This window comes from Natator depressus, chromosome 16 (genome assembly GCF_965152275.1).
Source record: "Natator depressus isolate rNatDep1 chromosome 16, rNatDep2.hap1, whole genome shotgun sequence".
NCBI lineage: Eukaryota > Metazoa > Chordata > Testudines > Cheloniidae > Natator > Natator depressus.
In genome coordinates this window covers 23,670,281-23,692,058 of record NC_134249.1, presented here as the reverse complement: position 1 = coordinate 23,692,058, position 21,778 = coordinate 23,670,281, and the positions used below count along the sequence as shown (strand labels likewise).

The 21,778-nt window shown below is 41.1% G+C and overlaps 1 protein-coding gene across 6 annotated transcripts in view; it reads right to left on the bottom strand.

The window, feature by feature from the left end:
* Positions 1-875: 875 nt before the first annotated feature.
* The window catches only part of LHX2 (LIM homeobox 2), a 37,872-nt gene continuing 16,969 nt past the window's right edge, over positions 876-21,778 (bottom strand). For all 6 annotated transcript variants that reach the window (XM_074973663.1, XM_074973660.1, XM_074973662.1 and 3 more), the window contains 3 exons: positions 21,214-21,596; positions 11,666-11,871; positions 876-4,050 (listed from right to left, as the gene is read on the bottom strand). In XM_074973663.1, the coding sequence (XP_074829764.1) occupies positions 3,763-4,050; positions 11,666-11,871; positions 21,214-21,596 (877 nt within the window). In that variant the 3' untranslated portion in view covers positions 876-3,762. The remainder of the gene's footprint in view (positions 4,051-11,665; positions 11,872-21,213; positions 21,597-21,778) is intronic.

Below are 21,778 nucleotides of genomic sequence, written 5' to 3'. Positions count from 1 at the left end.
TAACTAACTCAATTCACGTGCATTCATTAAAGATCTCTCTCTCTCTAAGCATTACTAAAAACACTGTGACTGTAGTGTCCGGGCACTTGGTGTTACACTGAAGCATCTGTAGCTGAACTGGTTCTAAGTCCTCTATCAGCAGCATTTCCTGTACCCTAAGACTCACTTTTATTTTTCTTTCTTATTTCTCTCCCTTTCTTTATTTTTTTAAGGGAGGTGGTTGCTTCACGTGCCTGATTCTGTTTTCTATTTTCCGGTTTAAACATATGACATATTGATCTTGCAAAGCACCCAAAATACCAAACCTATTTGTCAGAAAGTATACTTAAATATGCACTTTTCAAATACCTACAGGCCTGGCTTCCAAAACAGTATGTTTTATTATGGAGGCACTATTGGCACCCATAACATTTAAGGTTGCGTTGACTTTTGCTCTTAAAGCAGGGATTCAAACTCTTTGTTATATATGAAGAATATAATGTATCCCCTAAACATACAATACGTAATCTTTGAGTAGAGAATGAAGTTTCTGAAATGTAAAAGTTAACTGTATCAACATATTTTAAATTGTGATAATATTTCATAAGAGCAATCGCGAAGGAACTTTACCTTAAATACAGATAGATTTGGTCATCATTCTTAAGATCAAATATTCTTTCCCTCTATTTGACTAAAGGAGCAATCAAGTGTTTCAGTGAATTACATGCTGGCTTCAAAAACTCTCTGATGTGTAATCCATTTTACTGTTTTGTATTAGATATGAATTAAAAGACAAAATACTTGCATTATCTTAAATAATCTAGAGAAATGTATTTCAAAAAGTATCTTGAGTCAAAAAGTAGCAAATCAATGTATGTATTTTCCATATTTGTATAGTTTTCATTATATTTTTGATCTGTTACTCTCAAGTCTCTTTCATATTTAAAAAATGAACTACACACCTATCATGCAAGATGTAAAGAAGTATGTTCAACTAGTTCAAATTAGATATACAGTAAAAATACACTTCCAAAGAAATATCATTTCCATTTTTGTTCATGTTTTTAACAGAATTTCAGACTAGTACATCAAATGTGGAACTGTACAAGTATGTGAAGAAACATTAGGATTGCAGTAGTAAAAAAATGTACAGCATTCAAAACCAACAAGCTCTAAACAACTGAACAATACCACAGGATTGAAACAATCATGGGGACAACATAGGTCATTGGAGACAGTGAATGAATCCGAATGTCCCTACATAAAGGCCCTATATAGAATATTGTATCTTACTTATATGCAAAATCCCTGATTTGATTAAACCAGACAATTGATTTAATTGCCTGTTTTAGGTTTTAGATAATAGAAACATGAGATTATTCCCCTCCATAAATCTCAGTTATTGAAAAGGCAATATTGAGAACTGATTTCAAAGATGTGGATTCAGGTAGTTAAAACAAAATATCAAAAAAATAAAATACCAACAACAACCAGCACCTCTCTTCAAATTGTTAACAGCTACATTTTGCTGCATTACTATTGAATTTAATAGTAAGTTTTTGAAAACCATTTTGTTTATATAGGAATACACAGGTTTTTATTTATGGCCTGTATCCATTTCATATTGGACCAACATTGCCTTTTAAATCAAGAAAAGATCCAACTAAAGCATTTAACAAAAATAAAATTCCCAAGGTAATTGACAATAAACAAAACACCACATACAGCAGAATATCTGTGTGTGAACACCCTTTTCAAAAGGTAGAAACATACTCTTTAACAATCCACTAACCAATATTATTTCCTTTTTAGACATCTTTGCTATGGGGTATCTAGTAAAGTTTGCTAATTCAACCTGCAGGTTTTTTTAAAAAAAACATGTGTTTGTAACTGTGTACAAATTTAATGAACTATGTTAAACTGTTTGTCTTTTAGGGATGGAAATACATCCCCCTTCACAAATCTTATCCAGTCATGATTTCCTATGGGGACTTCCTTGTTTCTCAGATTATTCATCTTTATTTACCAGAACTGAAGAGCAAGAAAGGTTAATAAATATTTTAAATACGTCAGGGTCCCAGTCTCACAGTCCTTGTACACCCAGATCTCTCACTGACCTCAATGGGAATTTGGCATGCACAAGGTCTGCAAGCTTTCAGCTGAGAAAGCTTTATAAATATAGCATTTCAAAAACCAAAACACTGTTTGCACGGAACCTGGCCTAATGAATCATCTTCAGTACACTGAGAGGAGCAAAGAACACGAATCTTAGCACCTATCTTGCTGCTAGTTCAGAATAATCTTTTGCTGATTTCAATCCTATGGGAGCAACAGAGCAGTTTTTACTAAGTCAGCCACATACAACCTAACACATCTGACTGAAAAACCTTGCAACAAGATTGAAAAGAAACAACCTTATATATGGTACATACAGCTCAAAGTCTGCATTAAATAAACCATTGGGAAAATAGCATACAGCATTCTAACTCAAATGTAAACCTTGCTGAGGTATACTTATTTTTTCCTTAAAGAATGAAAGACTATCTTTCAGAAAAAGGGAGAAAGAGCTCACAGCACAAATGATATTCAGAAGAGCACAGATCTCACGACTGGAGAAGGAATTAAATTAAATTGAACAGGTCCATTATGGTTTAAGGAATAGCCATTTTTATTAGTATCCATAACAATATATTCTTACCTGCTTTTTTCTACCTTCAAACCATTAAAAAAGGCCATATATGTTTGTGAAACATAGTTTTGTCTCAATGTTATCTGCCAATGTTTTAAATTAATCTAACAAATACTTTTTCTTTGTTTCTAGGGGACAACATTACCCCGTGTCTGTCTCAGAAATAGGTTGATCATGGCCACACTGCTTTCAAATGCCTGGCTTGCCCTCTCCATAAAATAGGACAGATGCCTTTGGTTGCATAAAAGCAGTATTTGTTTCCTTTTCAATGTTAACTGAAGTTAAATTGAGTTTCAGCAACAAAATTAAGCAGTATGTTTGTGTAAATTTTAACATTCAATAACAATTTTTAGTTTCAACTAACAATTATTTATTTCTCTATAATGAAAATATCTAGACCCTGTTATACAAATTTGATTTTTCACCTATATATTTAGGAATCAGGAGGCAGATGTGTATCGTATTTAGAGTTTACTCTAAGCAGATACTGTATTTGATGTGCAATTTTCTAATCAATTTAAATACAGTCAGCCTACCTGCACTGTGAAATTAATGCTAAATGTAACTGCAGCTGTTACCAAGTAGTTTCCACAAGTGGTTTTATTACTGGTTAGATTTTACAAATTCTGATATTCAAACAGACTTTCACCTTAAAATTCTAAAACAACAAAGCAACCAATGAAGGGCATAGGACTATTCAAAGTAACAAACTCTTGTAACATTTTTGCCCTTGTTATAAATATACAGAGAGAAAAAGAGAAAAATGGACATGTAATCCAAAGTACGTAGATAAAACAGTATATAAGGCACATGGCAGTCTTTGAAAATTACAGAAGCTTTAGCCAACTTAAATTAATTGCTGTTTCCCTTACTCAGTCCACAAAACTGTACAGTTACACAAATGTTGTGTTGCAGATAGATCTTCCAAGTTATTCCTCAGTCCATAATCTGTAATATCAGAACAATACATTTCCTTCTGTTTTCAGGAGAGATCCTAAGTGTGGTTAGTCAGTTGCTCAAAGCCTCTATTAAAATACTCTTGGAATTTAACTAAGAATAATTTCTTTTTTAAAGAAATTATTGAGAAAGAGTCATCAGAAAAGATTTGTGAGAGTTGTCTGTGAAGGACTTCGAGATTCATGAACCTCAAGACTTCCGGGTACTGACGTCAAGACAGATGTCACAGTAGGCATGGTAGGGTTAGTCAAGTCTGTTAAGGTAGTGGGAGTGCTGGATGGACTCATGGAGGCGTTGGATATTTCTGAGGCGGGTCCTGATGGAGTTCCTGCTTGGAGTGTGGAATCTGAAGTCTTATCCACCCCTGTGTTTTCTTGACGTAAGAGGTTCCGTCTGAATTTGGCTCGGGCGTTTTGAAACCAAACCTGAAATAATTTAATATAATAGGGTAGCATTTAAAAAACAGCATTTTTTAAAAAAAGCAGAAGACACAAATTCAATACAGCCTCAATTAGGTGTATTCTTGTATTGACTGCATATCGGTGGAACAGCTCACTTTGCTACAGTAACTCCACAGGTTGTGAAGTATTCTCTGCTTAGCATGTAAAGCATTTCTGTCTGGCTTTCCCACATTTCTCTAAGTAAACAGACTGTGCACTGGGATATGAAGAGAACTGGGGATGGAGGAGAGGAATCTTGCTCTCCAGGCAATGGAGAAAACAGTCTTAGGGCTTCAGTAGCCGCTGTGGTTCTTGCGCCTACCCCCAGCTCCTGAGAAGTATTTGTCAGGAGGGGAGCGGAACTGACGAGACAATGTGTATAATCTTAGATCCAGCAGTACCAGCCATTTTTTGGTCCATCCCTCCTCCCATCGTGCACTGCCATTTTTTGGTCCAGCCCAAGCATGGCATCCTGCTCTTCCCCTCTCCCCAAACAGCTCCTCTACAGCTCCAGAGGTAGCAGAACTTTCCCCTCGCTCTAAAAGATTTGCCACTCTTTCTCCATAAAGCCTTCCTCTCTCCACCCCAAAAGTGTTTTGGCTTCACTCCCCGCCCCAGCCTCTCTGTAGGATGTTTTCTCATTCTTGTTATGAAGGTATACAAAACAATTTGTATTGTACTAAAACATAATTTTAGAAGCAACAAAATCAATGTGCAAAAAGTATATTTATCTGTATGTAGCTAGAACTATATTTATCTCCTGTATTGTCTAGCTACTATCTTTCTGTCTATGACCTAGAGACAAAAGCGGCAAAGTTCATTTCCTAAGGCTAAATTGCTGAGGCTTCTCTCCAAAGGTAATAGTGTCTGTCCCATTCCTAAAGGGTTAGTTTTAAAATAAAATTCTCTGCTAGTTTATCTCAAATTAAATATCAGTACAAATATATTACACCCCAAGAATATTTCGATCAAATCCAGGTACAGAGACATATCTCTATTAAATTTTAAAATGGCATTAAAAGTCCTGTGCTCACACTGATGCAGTCAGATACCGACCTTTTAATACCAGACACTCAGACATTACTGGGATAATATATCGCCTGGCTCTGATCTTACAAAGTGAAGCCTGACTATTTAGGTACCACAGGGTCTCAAGTCATTGTGTTGTATCACCTTTAACTGACTCTGTCCTGCTCTCACTGAGCTCACACTGACTTATTTCAGTGTGAGCAGCATCAGTCCCTGTCAGTCTAGGTGCAGAGGGCCTTATTGTTCTTTCTGCAGGAAATCTCACAGAAGGGGGCTAAGAGAGAGGAGATATCGGTAAGGGTGTCCTATCACAACTTTCTGCAAGATGGTCTGTTGTGAAAGAGGGGGTATGCAGAGCCCAAGGGTCCAGAAGGAAGACAGAGCCATCCACACAGAAGTCTTGTGTGTCCCCGCAACTCCCTAACAGTATGGTCCTGCTGCAACTTGAGCAGCCCTGGGAATCCCCTCTGAGTGGAATCCCTACCACGCAGAGGAGGAGAGTGAGGTGTAAAGATAACACACTCCTGGGATGATGCATGTGCCCCAGCCTTCCATTCCCTCCCCTGGCCAATCTATTTCCCACGTATGGATCCCCAGAACCAAACACCCTCTGTGGGGCCCAGGGAAAGAGGGGGTGCTGTTGCAGACCCTCCGTTCTTCGGGGAAAGAGGGGGAAATCCATGTGAAGAGGGGTTTAGGTATGAACTCCAAGGAGTGGGGTTAAGAACAGGCGGGCAGCTTGAACATGAAAAAATTCCCTTTATCCTCATGTGCAACTCCTACTAATGTCTTCTAGAGTGGTACACATAGACCAAGGGTAGTATATGTCCATTGGTGTCCTTGCTTGTGCATCTTAGTGTTTTTAATATTTAATGTTGGCATTCCCCTTGTTTAAAGGGACACTGTCAAGTAGTTTAGGCTCCATGCATAGGTTTGGTATATTACAATCAGAAAAAAAAACTATCCCAAAAATTATTATTAGCATTAACTTTTTTAGGGTTCTTTAAAGATGTCAGATGTATTATTATTATTTAGTTGTTAAGTGCCAGTGATGTGTTCAGTACTGGGCAAAAACAATGGAAAGAGGGTTTTGGCTTAAACCTTCACCTGCAATGTCTGCCGTTCCCAGGCCCTGATTCTGCAATTAGATCCATGTAGGCAGAGCTGTAGGGCTCTGTAAAGAGTGCAAGGGTCTGTCTGAGTGGTTCCAGCTGAAGGACCAGGAACCATGTGTGCAAAGAATAAAGGTGAAACAGATTAGTTTATTTTGATTATTCAAGTTGAGAGTATGTAAAAAACAGCCATCAGAAATGACGAAAAGTACACTGGGAATTTTTAAATTTGTATGGGTTTTTTCATTTTAAATAATATACATTATTTGTAGTACCAGTATGGGAATTCTTATTTTCAAATATATGTAATCTGACAATGTCCCTTTAACAGCAGGAAACAAAGGTAATCAAAACTTTAAAGAATAGCCCGTTGTTGTCAAGGCTGAATAACTCAGTCATTTTATAATGAAAATAAAATAAAACAGCCAAAGTCACCATTTCACTAGTTCCGATCATGTGCACGTCACCCCCTGATTTCATCCTGATATTTGCGAGAGACATACTTGCGCATACAGAAGAGGGCCAAGCCCCACATGCTAGCAAAATTCCAGTTTCTAAACATGAAGTAATGTGCTGGTTAAAACAAATTATAACATTTCCAAAGACATTAGAACTACTTTGATCTTCCACCCTACTCCTAAAGCCCAATGGATCCTTAACTGTGATGCTGCTAAAAAACCCACTAGTGGCTCTAAATGTCTAATTTTGTATATAAGTTAGTGATTTGGAAAAGAGAGAGGGTCAAGCCTCTTAGTTTGTATGTATTTCCTTCCGTCTTCCAAAGTCATGAAACACTCGTAATCAAATCCTACCTTCAGCTGCTCATGCAACTACCTGTGAATGCTACCAATGGGAGCTGCATACACATGGAAAGATTTTGACAGGGTGCATTTTCCCTTTAATATGATTCATTCCTATTAGCATTATGGGTAAAATATACCCCAACATCTTATAGGTGCTGTCTAAAAACAGGGATAATTCCTAACTCCCTCCCTCTCCAGGGTGTTGTAGGGCAAACTGGTTAATGCTTATAATGTGCATTAGGGATGCACAATGACGAGTATTAATATTGCTACTTAAAAAGCTTCTAGATATTGACTGTACTGAGATTCTGAAAAATATTTAGCCTTGTGTCAGAAAAGAATAGCCTCAAACAGCTACCCCCAACAAATTGTATCCAAGTCTGTGGAGTAGACTTATGATGTGAAATATTTTCAGCCAATGTTTTTATTCAAGGGAATTAAGAGAAGCAAAACTATTGTTTGTGTGAGCTGTCGGTAATGTGAGCTTGCCTTGCACTATGTGTCATTTATATCTCTGCAGATAGGATGTAAAAGGCTACCAAGGCAGAATTCTCCACTCAGCATAGTGGTGGTACTGTTTTAAGCCCACTTTGCAGGTTCAGGCCCTGTACCAATAACAGGGCTACATTAACACAAGGAAACAATAACACAACTGCACATAACAGTTCCAGAAGGGCTCATCTCACACCAGTTAGATAATTAGGAATCTGGTCTTCAGTATTTAGGAATAAATAAATAAATAAATGAAATCACAACAGTGTGGGAAATGTTTAATGTCTCTTTGTTCAAATGCATAATTAAAGGTCTGACCTACATGAACTAAAACTACCACTGAAAAATAGAACCAGCTATACGCTCAACCACAAATAATACTACTATATTTGAGTTAATGGTATTGAATAGCTGTGGATGGACAGCTAGACAGGATTGTCCAGTGGTTGGGGCACTAGGCTAGGGAGACCTACGTTTAAGTCCCTGCTTTCCACAGACTTCCTTGAACAAGTCACTTAGCCTCTCTGCATACATTTTCATATCACTTTCTTTGTCATATCATCTTGACGGTGTGTTAAAGAGATCCTGAATATTAAGGGCAAAATCCTGTTCTTACCTGGGACAGCAGCATAGAACAGGGTGGACTACTGCAACAAGTTGCTTGCTGCTCCTCAGAATAGCATGCATTCTAAGCTATTGGGAAGAGAGGAGGTATCTGGACAGACCTCTACCAAGCAGATTACATCTCCTTGAGGTTATAGATGGCATGGGCCAGCTCATTTGCCAGTCCTCCTCTAGCACTCTTTAGTCTCTATGAAGGATCTTACCCTGCTACCTGCAGGGAGGAAAGAATCCTTTTCTATCTTCTCCCCTTCCCCTTCTGCACTATGCAACAAAGGTCAGAATCTAAGCCCTAAAAAGGAACATACTGTGCCATTTATCAAAATTTCCTCCTGAGAGCCCCCTTTCCTCATACCACCTGCAGAAGGTGTTAGATGCAAAGAGCTGTGGGGTTTTCCCCCCTCTTCTTCTTTGCTGGGGAATGAACCTAAAGGAAAGTTGTTGAATTCCAATCAACTCGTTCACATGTTCTCACTGTGACATGCATTAGGTATGTGAATGAACTTGTAGATCAAAAGGTTAAAAAATAAATGAAAACAAACAGAAATAGCGGAAATTTATGGAAAAAAGTTTAACATAATTCTGATTTAGATAGTTCTGGGAAATAGTCTGTGCATTGCCAAACTGCATCAGGAACAATCATTTAGAGAGTAGTATATACACGTTCCCCTACCCACTACTGCTGGCCATGGATGATTGATGACTCACTACAGACTGAGCCAAGCTCAAAGTCAGGTCTTCCAAGTGTGACATCACAGACCCTGAAGAATCTGGCCAAATATTCCACTCGTCGATCAGCATACCCACCCATGATATGTAGTCATGGGACTGATGTCCATACAGTAAAAGGACTATGGCCAACTCCTGGGACACTGGAAACTAACCTGTGTATGCTTAGGAAGCTCACCAGTTTCATTACAAGTGCCACAAGGCTTAGAGACAGCTACTTCTCTGTTCATCAACTGTATGCAGGCTTATATAGAGTTTCTATTAAAAATTACATATAAAGAAAGAGAAAGATGTTGAAGGCAAAAACATTGTCCCTGGCCAAATCAGCATAGACCTAATCTTGCAGAAAAGAAGGTAAGTTTACAGACATGCCTGGCAATAACACGGGCAATGTTTGGAATTTTATACCACTGGAACATGTCCATGTATGTCTGAGAGTCTGTGTGTCTTCAGTACGGCAGATCGATGAAATCTGATGTTGCATGGTATAGCTCAGTAGTATTAATGAATGGCTTTGAGTTCAATAAATGACATGGACTGGATATCAAACTCTTCAATTTAAAAGACTTAATGAACAGCACTGTGCCAGGAGCCAACAAGCATGACGAAACTTCCCGAGCAAGGAGCCATCTTGCAATTACTGTAAGTAAACTTTCAAGTTTGAAAATCATCTCCATGGCCACAGAAATCTAGCTTGCTTCCTCTCACTGGTCAGTTAAAGTGCAAATTGGACACAGAGACTCTAAAACTCTGATCTATGCAAGCCAAAAAGAAAGTGCCCACATCATAGCCCACATTAATTTCCAACATATAGCTTGGAAGGGTGGATTAGAGCAATTCTACCACTGGCAGAAGAGGCCATAAGCATGGCTGTATTAGGCAACGTGTCACTCTGAATCCCTTTCTTGAAACACTACTCCACTATTTCCCGTGGTCCTACAGGTCCAGTCCTCTCCTCCTTATTGTCCACCTCCCACAGTGCTGCCGGCAAAGCAAACCAGCTATGCCACTGTGGGAGCAAGATGACTGATTCTCCAATAACATTAGCAAGCTCATAAAGAAGCTGAGTGGAACTGCAGGGGACTGGACAGGATGAAAAGAAGGGCAAGCATTCAGCACCCAGAAATTTCAGTGGTTAAGTGTGCAAGACAGGGGTAGAAAGAATAGAGCAAGGGCAAAGAACCAATGACAGAGGGATGCTGAAGTGGTGGCATTCACAGCGTAAGAGCGTTGGAGTGGGAGAACTAGGGTGTAAAAGGGAAGGAAGGAATGGGAAGAATAAAGTGGGAAAAAATTGAAGGGCAGAGTATGAGTAGAGAAAACAATGGAGAGGGATGAATGCTAAGATTGATTCAGCAGGGATGGGATGAGAGAACAGAAAGATGGTGAGAGAAAGAGACATGAATGGCATATTTGACTCACGTTGCTTGATGCACTATGGGAAGGCATTCAGAGAGCTCTGTGATAGGTGAAGTACAAGGAATAGAGAGGAGATGATTAAAGTGAATCAAAGTGTGGGGGGAAAAGAAGAAAAGAGAAAAGGAAAAGAGAAGCCAGAGAAACAGGAAGAAAACGGAAGAGAGGAAGTAGCAGAAGGAACATGGAAACATGTAGAAAATCCTTTCTTGTCAGGCACATATGGGAGCAGCTGCTGCAAGAGGCACCGATTCAGGCATTAATAAGTGCAAACACTAGCAGAGTAAGTATCTGTCCCACTGCGCTGAGGTAGGGCCATAAAAACAAGCAATGTCAAACAGCAGGAAAGATGTGCAAGAGAAGGAGTCACAGTAATTTTGTCATTACAGTTTTTTCCAGAGGAACCCCAACCTTCACTCCTTTTTCTCTCTATCCATCTATCACCACAAGATCAAGGCTGACTCCAGCGAACTTATCTTTTCTCTTAGCACTGCTTTCTCCACCCCTTCCCCATTTCACTGTGAACTTGCCAAGGTGCTAGCGTTTCCCCATCGTTCTCTGCCAGGTTTTGTCACTGTGCCTCATTTGGTTCCGAGAAAGGCTCCAACCCATTTCCCCACAAACTCCACGCAGGCTTTTGTTTACACTATTTCAGTAGGAGCGTCTAGAGCTCCTGAATTCCCAAATTTACCTCTGGCTCAAAAGTCATTTTTGAGAAGAGCCCAATTTCGTGTAGCACAGAGTATAGATTTAGATGGAGCTGAAGGATCCAACTTTCCCACCTTTTGCGTCCTATAAATATTCAGAGGGAACAAGTGCCTTTGGGCCAAGAAAAATCCAGCATTCAATGGAAAAATGTCTTTAAAAATGAATGAGAAATTAACGTGTTTTAATCTTTGAAAAATCTATCTATTATTCACTTCAGCTACAAAGCCAAGATGTCCGATCTGTCCTGACTGACAAAATAGATCAATATTTCTGTTTAATTTTTTATGCAATTATTCATTCATAGTGACTTCTAAACTCCTATACTGTTATTTACCTAGAAAAGGAATATGATAGCTAAAATCATTCACCTCTCCTTACAAGAATACTGCAGGAAAAATGCCTGGCAGATGTAACAAACTGTTTGATAAAAATAAGCAAGGCACCTAATTTACACAACTGTGCTCTAAAAATTAGAGCCCAAGATATATTCCTCTGCTAGGCTGTAAAGAAATGGCTTTTCTCATACTCTCTGGGATTACTTTACGCGTCACAGAGGGTACCAACAAATAAGAAAAATTTGGACATTAGCAGTATGTGGAGGTATTATCCACAGTGTTTCAACTGAGGCTTGTCAAACCTGAGATTGATATTTTATTTACTGCTAGAGGCAGAAGCCTTTGCTCTTCTTACCTGAAGAACTCTTTTGGTTAGGCCAGTTTTCTGAGCTAGCTGTTTCAAGTCCTTGGCATCAGGATTGTGGTTAATAGCAAAATAAGACTTCATTGTCCGCAACTGGTGGTGTTTGAATGATGTCCTCATGCGCTTTGTTTTTTGATTACTGGGGTATTGCTGGTCTCTATCCAGGTGGTCACCATCGTTCTCATTGCAACTTAAAGCTAAAGACAAGAAGGAAATGGTTGTGTAAATCCATCACTCTGTGACCAGCATTGTTTGCAAATCATCTGAGTGCAGCAATTAAAAGAACATACTATGGCATGTGTTGTAATGATAGAAACCCTACTTGCCTTCCCCTCCATTCCTGCATCCTTCTATTCTTCCCTTACAATAACTAGTCTGCAAGAATCCTCACCTGCATCTTTACTGCTTTTAAAATGTCAGGTCTCTTTCCTTTTTTCTTTTCTCCATCTCCACACATCCATTCCATGACTTTCTGTCTGTAGGACAGTAGCTGTCCTCAACTCTGTAAAGTGTTTTAATGCACTTTGTATCACGATAAATTGCATTGTACTGTACACAGAAAGCTGCTAAATAGAGTCCACTTAAATCTTGATGGAACAGACTAGTTAAAATTATAATTATTTCCTCCATCAAGCTAAACCCTGTAGAATACAAGAGAGACCATTAAATAAAACACTGTTAAAGGAGTAAAGTTTGTGTGTACAGACAGAAAATTACAACTATAATTTGACTAGTTAAAGAAATAAGCCTGTTAAAATATGTCAGTAGTGCGCCAAATCAAAAATATACATTTTAAAAACTATTCTCTGTATATTTATATTTCATTAAAAACAAAATCTCTTTAAAAATAGTGGTTCAAAGAATCAATTTTCCACGTATCCTTTTGAGATCATTTAACAAGGCTGCCTGATAGATCTGGAAAAATCAGTAACAAGTCTTGCAAAGAATGTTTAGGAGCAAAGGAACATTACGATAATTACCAAATAGCACTAAAAGTTGCACGCCAAGCAAAATATTCTCATAAGCCAAAGGTATTATTTTGATTTTATACATGCATACAGTAAACCACAAAAAATCCTCTTAAAATAACATTAAGGATCAAGACTAAACCCACAAGAAAATTCAGTGATACGCCTGGAAATCTGTTCTGACGTTTTGTCATTAATTCACCCCTCTGTGCTCAGGTATCCGCAATCCCCTTTTTCAGTTTTTTTAAAAAGTTTTGTGTTAAAACAGGGAAAAAATCCCTGTAATCTTCATTTTATACTCTCCCTTGATAATTATTCATCCACTCTACCAAAATGGCTCAAAAAAACAGATAAATATGTATCTTGGGAGCCATAAAATGTGAATTATTGATCCAGCTGTCCAAACATCTACACACAGGTTTTTAAAATAGTCCATCATTACTGATCCAATACAATGTAATGTAGCAGATAGCTATGGCCTTATTTCAAATACAGTTTATTTATCAAATTGGAGCTGTTCAGTTCCATAGAATAAATACAAACTTTAAAAATCAGGTGTGGAAACGAATTTAACAAAATGTTCATAATATGCATGTGTGTCTTTTGTACCAATAATAATAAATATATTCAAACATTATAGAAAGCAATTAGTCAGCACGTACAGTGATTGCTTTGAAAACTTCAGCATTTCAGACTTTTTAAAGCCCAGGACACATTATGGAATAAGGCTTGAAAAATTTCAGTTTGAAAAACAAAGGCAGGTCTCACAGACATGTAAAAAGCATCCGAAACCTCAAAACTTCTCTCAGTGTTTTTTAGACTCCTATAATTTAAATAACTAGCCATATATATAAATCCTTTCCAGGCTAACCTCATGCCAAGTTTCAGCAATGAGGGGCATTTTTTCTGCTGAGTTTTAAATTTGATTTTCTCATGGAAAAACTGACAGCACCTGAATTTGAGGGAAAAGGAGACACAAAAGGGGACAGCAGAATGCTGCATTTATTAAGCTGAATGGAACACTTCAGAATCTTCTTCTGGCTTCGTTGGGTACTGAAGTCTGGTTGCCAAACATGGAGTCACCCTTTGTACTTCAGTCTCCCTCATAGTTACATTCTCCTCCTCAAATAATGGTGGGAAGAAGATTATTTAAAATTATATTGCTCAGGGAAATGGGTTCTATGAAAAAAAGGTAACATAATACATTATTTATTATTGTTGTTTAAAGATATTCACTCATAGAATTGTAGAAATTCACTCATAGAAATTAGAGATGGAAAAGACCCATGAGCATCATCCTAAATCTTTTCTAATCTCCCAGAGGTGACAAGTCAGTGATTGATTATGAAAAACATCAAATTATTTTCTGAAGAACCAAAACCTGTTTTCCTTTCATTGCATGATATGGGCTCTGCACTCTCCAGTGGAGCAAACCCCAAGATTGCAGACAGCGTGAGACTGAGGACCCTGTTTTTTAACATGTTCTGTAAAAAGCTATGTATGTTTGTGGTCCAATATAAATAATAGCAATTCTAAATCCTCTCAGAACAAAATCCCAGCTTGCCTTCAAGCCTCAGTTAGACACTGAATCATTTGCTCTTTGAAAATATCCCATGTGTATTATAACTTGTTTCTCATCATTTACTTCCCTACCTCTTCTCCCTACTCACCCAGTCCTCAAACAAAATAAAAACAAAAATGTCCCATTTGGGGCCTGCAGAACTATTGTCTCCTTTAAAAAAAAGGAAATGGCACAACAGAAGTTAGAAGTGCATGGGGGTGGCTGTTGCTCACTCGTTATGCCAGCTGGATGGATACCCCTTGTGATGCTTAGCCTGAGATAGACATTTCTGATTAGTGCCAATAGCCATTCATATTGGGGTGTGGTACTTAGGATTCCATCTTTAAATCAGTCTATTGTATTAGGCCAAAAATTATACATGACTCTCCCAGAATCTGGATTCCCTCCCAGGGTGTGGGTAAAAAGATACTCAGTGGGCAGAGGGGAATTTTCATGGGGATGGGGAGAGCAGGGGGTCTCCTATAGAATACCTCAGTGCAAAGAAATAATCCTGTAGATGCTCCCTATGCACCCCCTCTCCTTTTCAGACACTTTTGCTCCTGATCTTTGTGTGCCCTCCCTGTGTATCTCACAGAGGATCTGTTAGACAATCCAAATTCCAGGTTTCCTCTCAACTGCAAGCTGAGGGCTTCCTGCCATGAGACAAGTTCAGAAATGGAATTCAGTGAAATGCCAGTCAAATGGGAAAGCCTTAAATGAATGAGACTAGTGCTTGGTTCCCACTTTGGGGATCAAAGAAACCCAGATGGGCACTGAGTCCCTTTTTAGCTCCCAGAATGCACACTGAGCCCAAGCTACCCACTGTGACCTCCCTCCCAGAGCCTCCACCAGCCACCAAACCACATTCATGCTGGCCATCATATCCCCCTCCCTATGAATCTCTGGCTGGCCACTCTGAGTAATGACTAGTCCTATACTCCCCCCATTAAACCAGCTCAGGCAGTTTTGCCAGCTATTTGAGCCTGATGATCTATGCCAAAAACATTGGAATTTGGTGCTAAGGAACAGAATGTACTCCACATATTAATGCAGCAAACTGCCTGGTACAAGGATGACAGGGAACAAAGAAAGAAGGTATTGTTATTATAAACTATATTTGAAGAAGGAAACACAGAAAGATCTTTCCTATGCCACCCTGGTCCTTAGATCCCACCAGCTGGGGTTCAAAACAAACCTTGCACTAATGTTCAATGTGCTACTGGATGCAAGGGGCAGAAGCACTTCCTTTGAGGAAATTTCCTCTTTACTTTTGCAGATAATGTTTGACACGTTAAATCACCAAAAGGAAAAAGCAAACCAAATCTTGGCGTCAAGAGAATAATGAGATAAGAGACATGTGGTGGAGGCATCAGCTCTCCCCTCTCAGTGGCTCAGTGACCTGCAGCTTTTCCCACCTGGAAGACCAGGAAGGGAGAGCAGCAGCCGCACTGTTTGTTGTCTGAGGTAGGTCTGTGGAAGGGTTTTGTATCCTTGTGGGGGGTAAAAAGATGAAAATCCTCCACTGACTCATATCACCTGGGACATGGAGTGAGTTGGATCTCTCACCTACCCCAGAGTGGGGGACGGACTCTTGGGTCCGTAATAGCAACTGGAACAAAAAAGGGGGATTTGGATCCAACTTCTGTGCTCGGGAGGAGGAATCTGGGGCGCTTGGCACAGGGAGTGTGTATCCCTCCCCACGTCTGTGAGCACGGAGTAGGGGGAGACCACATCTGTGAGGTTTCAGAGTAGGGGACCCAGGAGCTTCTTCCTCAGCCTTGAAATCTCAAGCAGAGCTTTTGGGAACACAGGAGACAGGGGCTGTCTTGGGGGCGGGGGAGATTACATAGAGTGGAGCGAACTTTGTATCCCTCCCGCAACCTGCCAGCTAGAAAGAAAGCTCAGGGCTCTGTCTGGTTCACATTCCTTCACAGTCTCGCTTAGCGAAACAATCCCAGGATCCCTCCCTAGACCTCAGAAGCAGAGCTGTGAACACGACAGTGGCAGATACAAGAGCAGGGAAGGGATCTTATCCCTCCTCTTACTAGAACCAAAGGGCACCTCGTGCGGTCTCGGTGCAAACCCCAGTGAATTGCAACCTGTGTGACTCCTCTAGGGGGAGAAAGAGGCTCAAAATCGGAGTAGCTGCCGGACTGGCTGTATGTTGGGGGAAAGAGAGGGAGGAGCAGAGGGGACAGGCCTAAAATGGGGGGAGAGGAGAGAACAAAGGGGTCCTGAGGAGGGCCCAGAAGGGACAGGCCTACAGCGGGGGAAGTTTCTCTGGGAGAGGGGCCATGCCTGCAAGAGGAGGGAGTGAGGGGCAGATCAGGGCCCCCGGTGTACGTGTGTGCAAGGGGTGCCCCAGCAGGGAGGAAAGGGGGATTTGAGCCCCCACGGGGCTGCGGCTGGGGCGGTGTCCGGGCCCGCCTCCTGGAGGGGCTGGCTCGGGAAGGGTTTTTCCTCTCAATTAAGCCAACTGAATGAAGCTAAATTGCTGGTGCGAGCGCTCAGTAATTCCCTGCGCTGGTGATTACCGCGGCCAGGCTCCCTCCAAGTCCAGCGCCGCGCCGCCCGCTTAGGGCCAGGCTGGGGCTGCCAGGGCCGGGGTCATGGGCTGGAAGCAAAGCAGAGTCCCTGCAGCGTCTCCCCTCCCCTTCCAGCGCTGACCTCCCTCTGTCCCCATCTATCCCCTCACACTCTCCTCCCACCTAGCCCTGGCCCCGGTGTGCGCACAAGCAGCCCCCGGCCGGGCCGCCCAGCCTTCCCCAGGTCCCTGGGTAGCAGCGCAGGAGGGAAATCCCCATTAGTTCCCTCTTTGCTGGGGCCACATTGGGTTTGGTCCCGTTCCACTCCTAAGAGGCCTCCTTGGGAAATAGGCGCAATTCAGCGGGAGCCGGGCGCGCAAGCCGCGCCCTGGCTCTCCAGGAGGCGCGCAGCAGGTCCCCAGCCCCCTTTGGGGTCCCTGGGGGAGATTCCTCGTCCGTAACTGTAATCTCCCGTTGGAAGGGCCCGCTTCAGGGATCGTGTCCCAGGTGCTAGCCCCAGCAACGCAGGCTCCCCAAAGTTGTACCTGCAGTTACGTATTTGACGGACTTTTTTCGGACTAAATACAATAGACAAAATACTTTAAAAATAACCCCAAGCCAAGCCTGAACGTACGAAGCCCATCCGCCGGGGAGGAGAGTGTGTTTTTTCTCACTAACCTCCTGGAAAACATTCGCGCTTGAGAATCTCCAGTTTGTCTGGCTTTGTCATTTCAGTGGCTGGGAGAAATCTTTCTTTAATTTGTCATTTGTGATTTGATTTTTGTGCAGAGGGAAGAAAAGCGATGGGAGAAATTAGAATAAAAGATCGAATAAATTATTCAAAAACTTTACATGCTTTTTATTTTATTTGTTTGGTGGTTTATTTGTCTTTCCAGTGAAACTTTTGGCTGATACCAGAGAGAGCCAGCGCCAGAGACACTCCTAACTCCCCCGAATCTTGTTGGGGATTCAGGTGGGGGGACAGGGAGGTAAGAGCAAAAGACTCTTTCGTTGTTGCCTGGATTCATCAAAACACCTCGCAATCTCTACATTTATTATTTTAATGCTTGTTCGATAGTGAAAGGAAATAAACGAACTCTAGCGCTGCGGAAGTCCAACCAAAGCGAATCTAGGGATAACAGTTACCGCTTTAACCTAGCTCAAAAGCCTTTTCCGTTTTACATTACTAACAAAACAAACAGAAAAGAAAAAAAAACTTTTTCACATGTGCACACCTTTCTCAGGAATAGCTGTCCTCTCCCATTGTTTCCCCAACCCGAGATTTATGTCTGCGCTATATATTTAACCACCTTCCTATTGATAGACTTTATATCCTCCAGAGTCCAGCTAGTAAAGGAAGAAAATATTTCTTAATGTGGGACTCTGCTCTTCGCAAAGATTGTGCATTTTATCAGTCTGTGGGGCCCTTGGTATGCACAGTACATCTATCATTTCTAGGGATATTTTAGTGTCTTCACGTTAAAGGGAGACTAGATATGAATGAATAAAATATTCCAGGCTGTGGGAGGTTCGGGGTCCAATTCACAAAGGGAGTATTTTATTCAGAATTCTTTACAGGTGCTCCTGTGTTCAGCAAGCTTTCAGCCATTGATTTACTGACCTAAAAACCCTCTCAAACTCCATTCCAACAAGTGATAGAAAAAATTATGATCATAGGAGCAACTCTTACCACTTACCAGGAAAAAAAGGAGAAGAAGAAGAAGAAGAAAAAGAAAGGAAAAAAAAATCTTTTTGAAGTTCCGGCTTCCTTCTAAGCTATTTTCCACTTGTCAGGCTCTATCCACATCTAAAATCCTTCAACCATTCCACCCCCCTGCAAACTGGGTCTTGTTTGAGTGGAAAAAAGAGTCAATCCAATTTATGCTACAGATGAAATAACTGCAGTTTACTAAATAGTTTATTTCTAAACTGCGATCAGGTTTTAGGTGTCTCTCCCCTCTCCTTCCCAAATTCGTGTGTGTGGTTTTATTTTTAAAAGAATGCGATGTAGTATACACAAACCCCAATTGGCAAGAAAAAGAAAGAGGGGATGGCAAATATTGTTCATTTCTAGTACATCTCTCAAAGTGGAAAGCAGTCACACACACACACGTTAAAACACGTTTTCTTTTAAAACTTGCGAAGTCGTATACTTTGCAATCCGTTACTTGTTTTATTTTAAAGCAAAGGACAAAATGGGTAGATTTCCAGAATCTACTTCCTTTATAGTCACTTCAGTTAAGAGATTTTGTTTTAATCATAAAATGGTTTAGCAAAAGAAGATAAAGCCTTCCCAGGGAAGGTTGTTTAATCTGCAGTTTCACAATCAACGCAGAAATAAAAAATAAAATAAAAACCGGAGAGTAATTATTTTGAAAAGGAATAAAAAATAATTGCAAATAAAAGTGGTGAGTTTAAGAAGCCAAGGAGCTATAATTTTCAGGCTGCGCACCTATCCAGGACAGATGCTGATGGTTCGGTTTACTGGTCCTCTGAATCTGAATATCTGCCCTACATGGGGAGCCAGCGGAAGGACAATTTAGGCTAATACCTCCTAAAAGAATACCATTTTAAACGTGAAACTCGTGTTTTCTATATATTTTAAAACTCGGAGTGAATCTGAGGAAAACGCCATATACACTTTTCAAAGCATAGAAGGACTTTTCCTTCCCAAATCTCTCCAATGGCACTCCCATTGACTTTTGTACATTTTCCAAATTATACAGCAATCGGTTAAACAAATTCCAAGTGGCAAACAGTTCCTGAAACCTGTTTTCCAGTTAGTTAAAGTTGCGCCTTTCCTCCTCGTTATTTTTAGGCCAAACAAGTAATTTTTGCACATCCATCCCCATTGTTCCCATCCAAGTTGCGCGCAAAATAGGCGCAGCCTTAGCAGCATCCTCCGCTCCCCCTGCCCCCGATTTTCAAAGAGCGCACAATCTACAGGGCTGCGAGATCTCTAGCAGATGAGATTTTCACAAAGCCATACACTGCGCTGCCATACACAAGTTTTTCTGGATTTATTTCTTCTATTTTTCTAATATTGAGTAGTAGAAAGTAAAGCGCTGCTCAGAGCAGCATATTCCAGAGATTTACGAGAGAGGGAGTTTGCAACAAACAGCAGCAACCCGTACGTTTGCCTGAGGGCCCCATCTCCCCAAAAAGTTCAAGGCAAAACTGCACCACACCCCCTCTCCCAGGTCATGTATGAACGTCAGACCAGACAGAATTACAGTCTGCCAAGCAGGACTGAAGGATTCAAGGGCTGCGAAAGAGGGGCAGCACTACTGAAAAAACTGGCAAATGCTGACTCTTCTTCAGTGTCTCCCCTGTTTTACAAACATCTGCTGGACACTTGATCTCAGAGTTTCCAGAGATTTGTGTCCAGAGAAAACCTTGTTCCCAACACATCTGCTGGAAACACTTCTAGTAGAACTGAGATCTAAATCTTTTCCTCTGCACAAACCCTTTTCTATCTCATCCTGGATCCACAAAAACAGGAAGATAAAATAATTCTAACATTTCTGTTATACACAGGCCACAAATATACATTATAGGAAGAGTAAAGGAAAGAAAGAATTTTCTTTGATAGGATGGGCAGCCAATTAGAATGCCTCTGCCTGTAAAATTACAACACTGAGGTGAAGGGAAACAATCTGGGATCTTAGCTATTGAAATTTAAAGAACTGGAGAGCCAGGGGTTTTTGCAAAGACACAAGCTTGTCCCGGGACCCAGGTCTGTTCCTGCGACCCCTTGTCCTTGCTGCTGATCTCAAATTTGGAGTAGGGGGGTTGTAACTTGAGGCTAGTACATGGTCAGAATAGTGATTTTTTAGTTCTTTGAGACTTCTATAATTCACAGTTGATGAACAAAACTCCAGTCAGACTGGTCACCGGGCAAACAGTCCAGGGCTTGCCTGCAAACACCTGCTTTCTAAAGACAATTCCTCAGACCACCAGATTGCGCTATGCATGTGCCTAAACATAAAAACGCTGTACCCCCACACCAGAGTTCCAGCACAGCCCCATCTTCCTTCCTGTTCAGTTCCCAGTGAAATCACCATGTTGGTGTGTTTTCTTTTGTTTTTTACCCTCCTCTTTACCAAAGTCTTTGGTGCAAGAGCTCAGCAGTGGCAGAATAATTCACCCAACAGCAGCCTTTAAGAACTAACTACTAAAGGAAATTCACAGCTCTCTGAAGTGCTAATTTACAATATCTGGTTTCCAGATTTTATTTCAAGCTACACTCGTCTCCCTTTCCCCCCCTCCTTAACCAGATGACCTTGCTTCAAAACATTTTATTTCCAACTGAAGTGAAAAATGCTAACATAGCTTCCGTAATTGCAGTTTGACAGCACTTGATCTCAAAAATTATGCTGCAGCTAAACTATTATTACCAATTTAAGCTAAAATAACGAGAAACCCCCTTAAAGGGGAACAGAAACAAACCATCAGCATTATTCTTGGCGGGGAGGGGTCTCTTACCTGCATTGTAAGCTGCCAAATCTGCCCCAGGCCCTGGGCTCTTCCTTTTCCTGGGTCGCCCCTTCTGGACAGTCCCCACGCCGTTGTAATAAGGCAGTCCCAAAGTATTGGCAGAGCCCGCTCCCAGGGCTGGGCCCTTCCCAGCGGCTACATCCGAGTGATTGAAATGCACCTGGTACTCCCCCTGGATGAGAGTCTCGAAGTGGAGGCGGCAGTACACCAGATTGTCCTTCATGCCAAAGTGGTCGCCGGTGGTCAGCATCTTGTTGCAGGTGGTGCAAGTAAAGCAGTTTAAGTGATATACCAAATCCCTGGCCCTCATGACCATTTCGGAAGCGGAGATCCCCAAGTGACACCTCGCACATCGCTGCACCGAAAACCTCCTGCAAAACAGAACCGCGACAGGAAACAAATGAGAACCGCATTTCCCCTTTTTAATCACGGATCTCCTCACTACCCCCCTCTGCAATTCGCCGGTAAAAGCTTAAAGATGTTTCTCTTCTCCGGCCAGAAGGCTTTATTGAGAGCAGGCTGGGCACCAGACCCCGACCCCTGGATGAGCAAG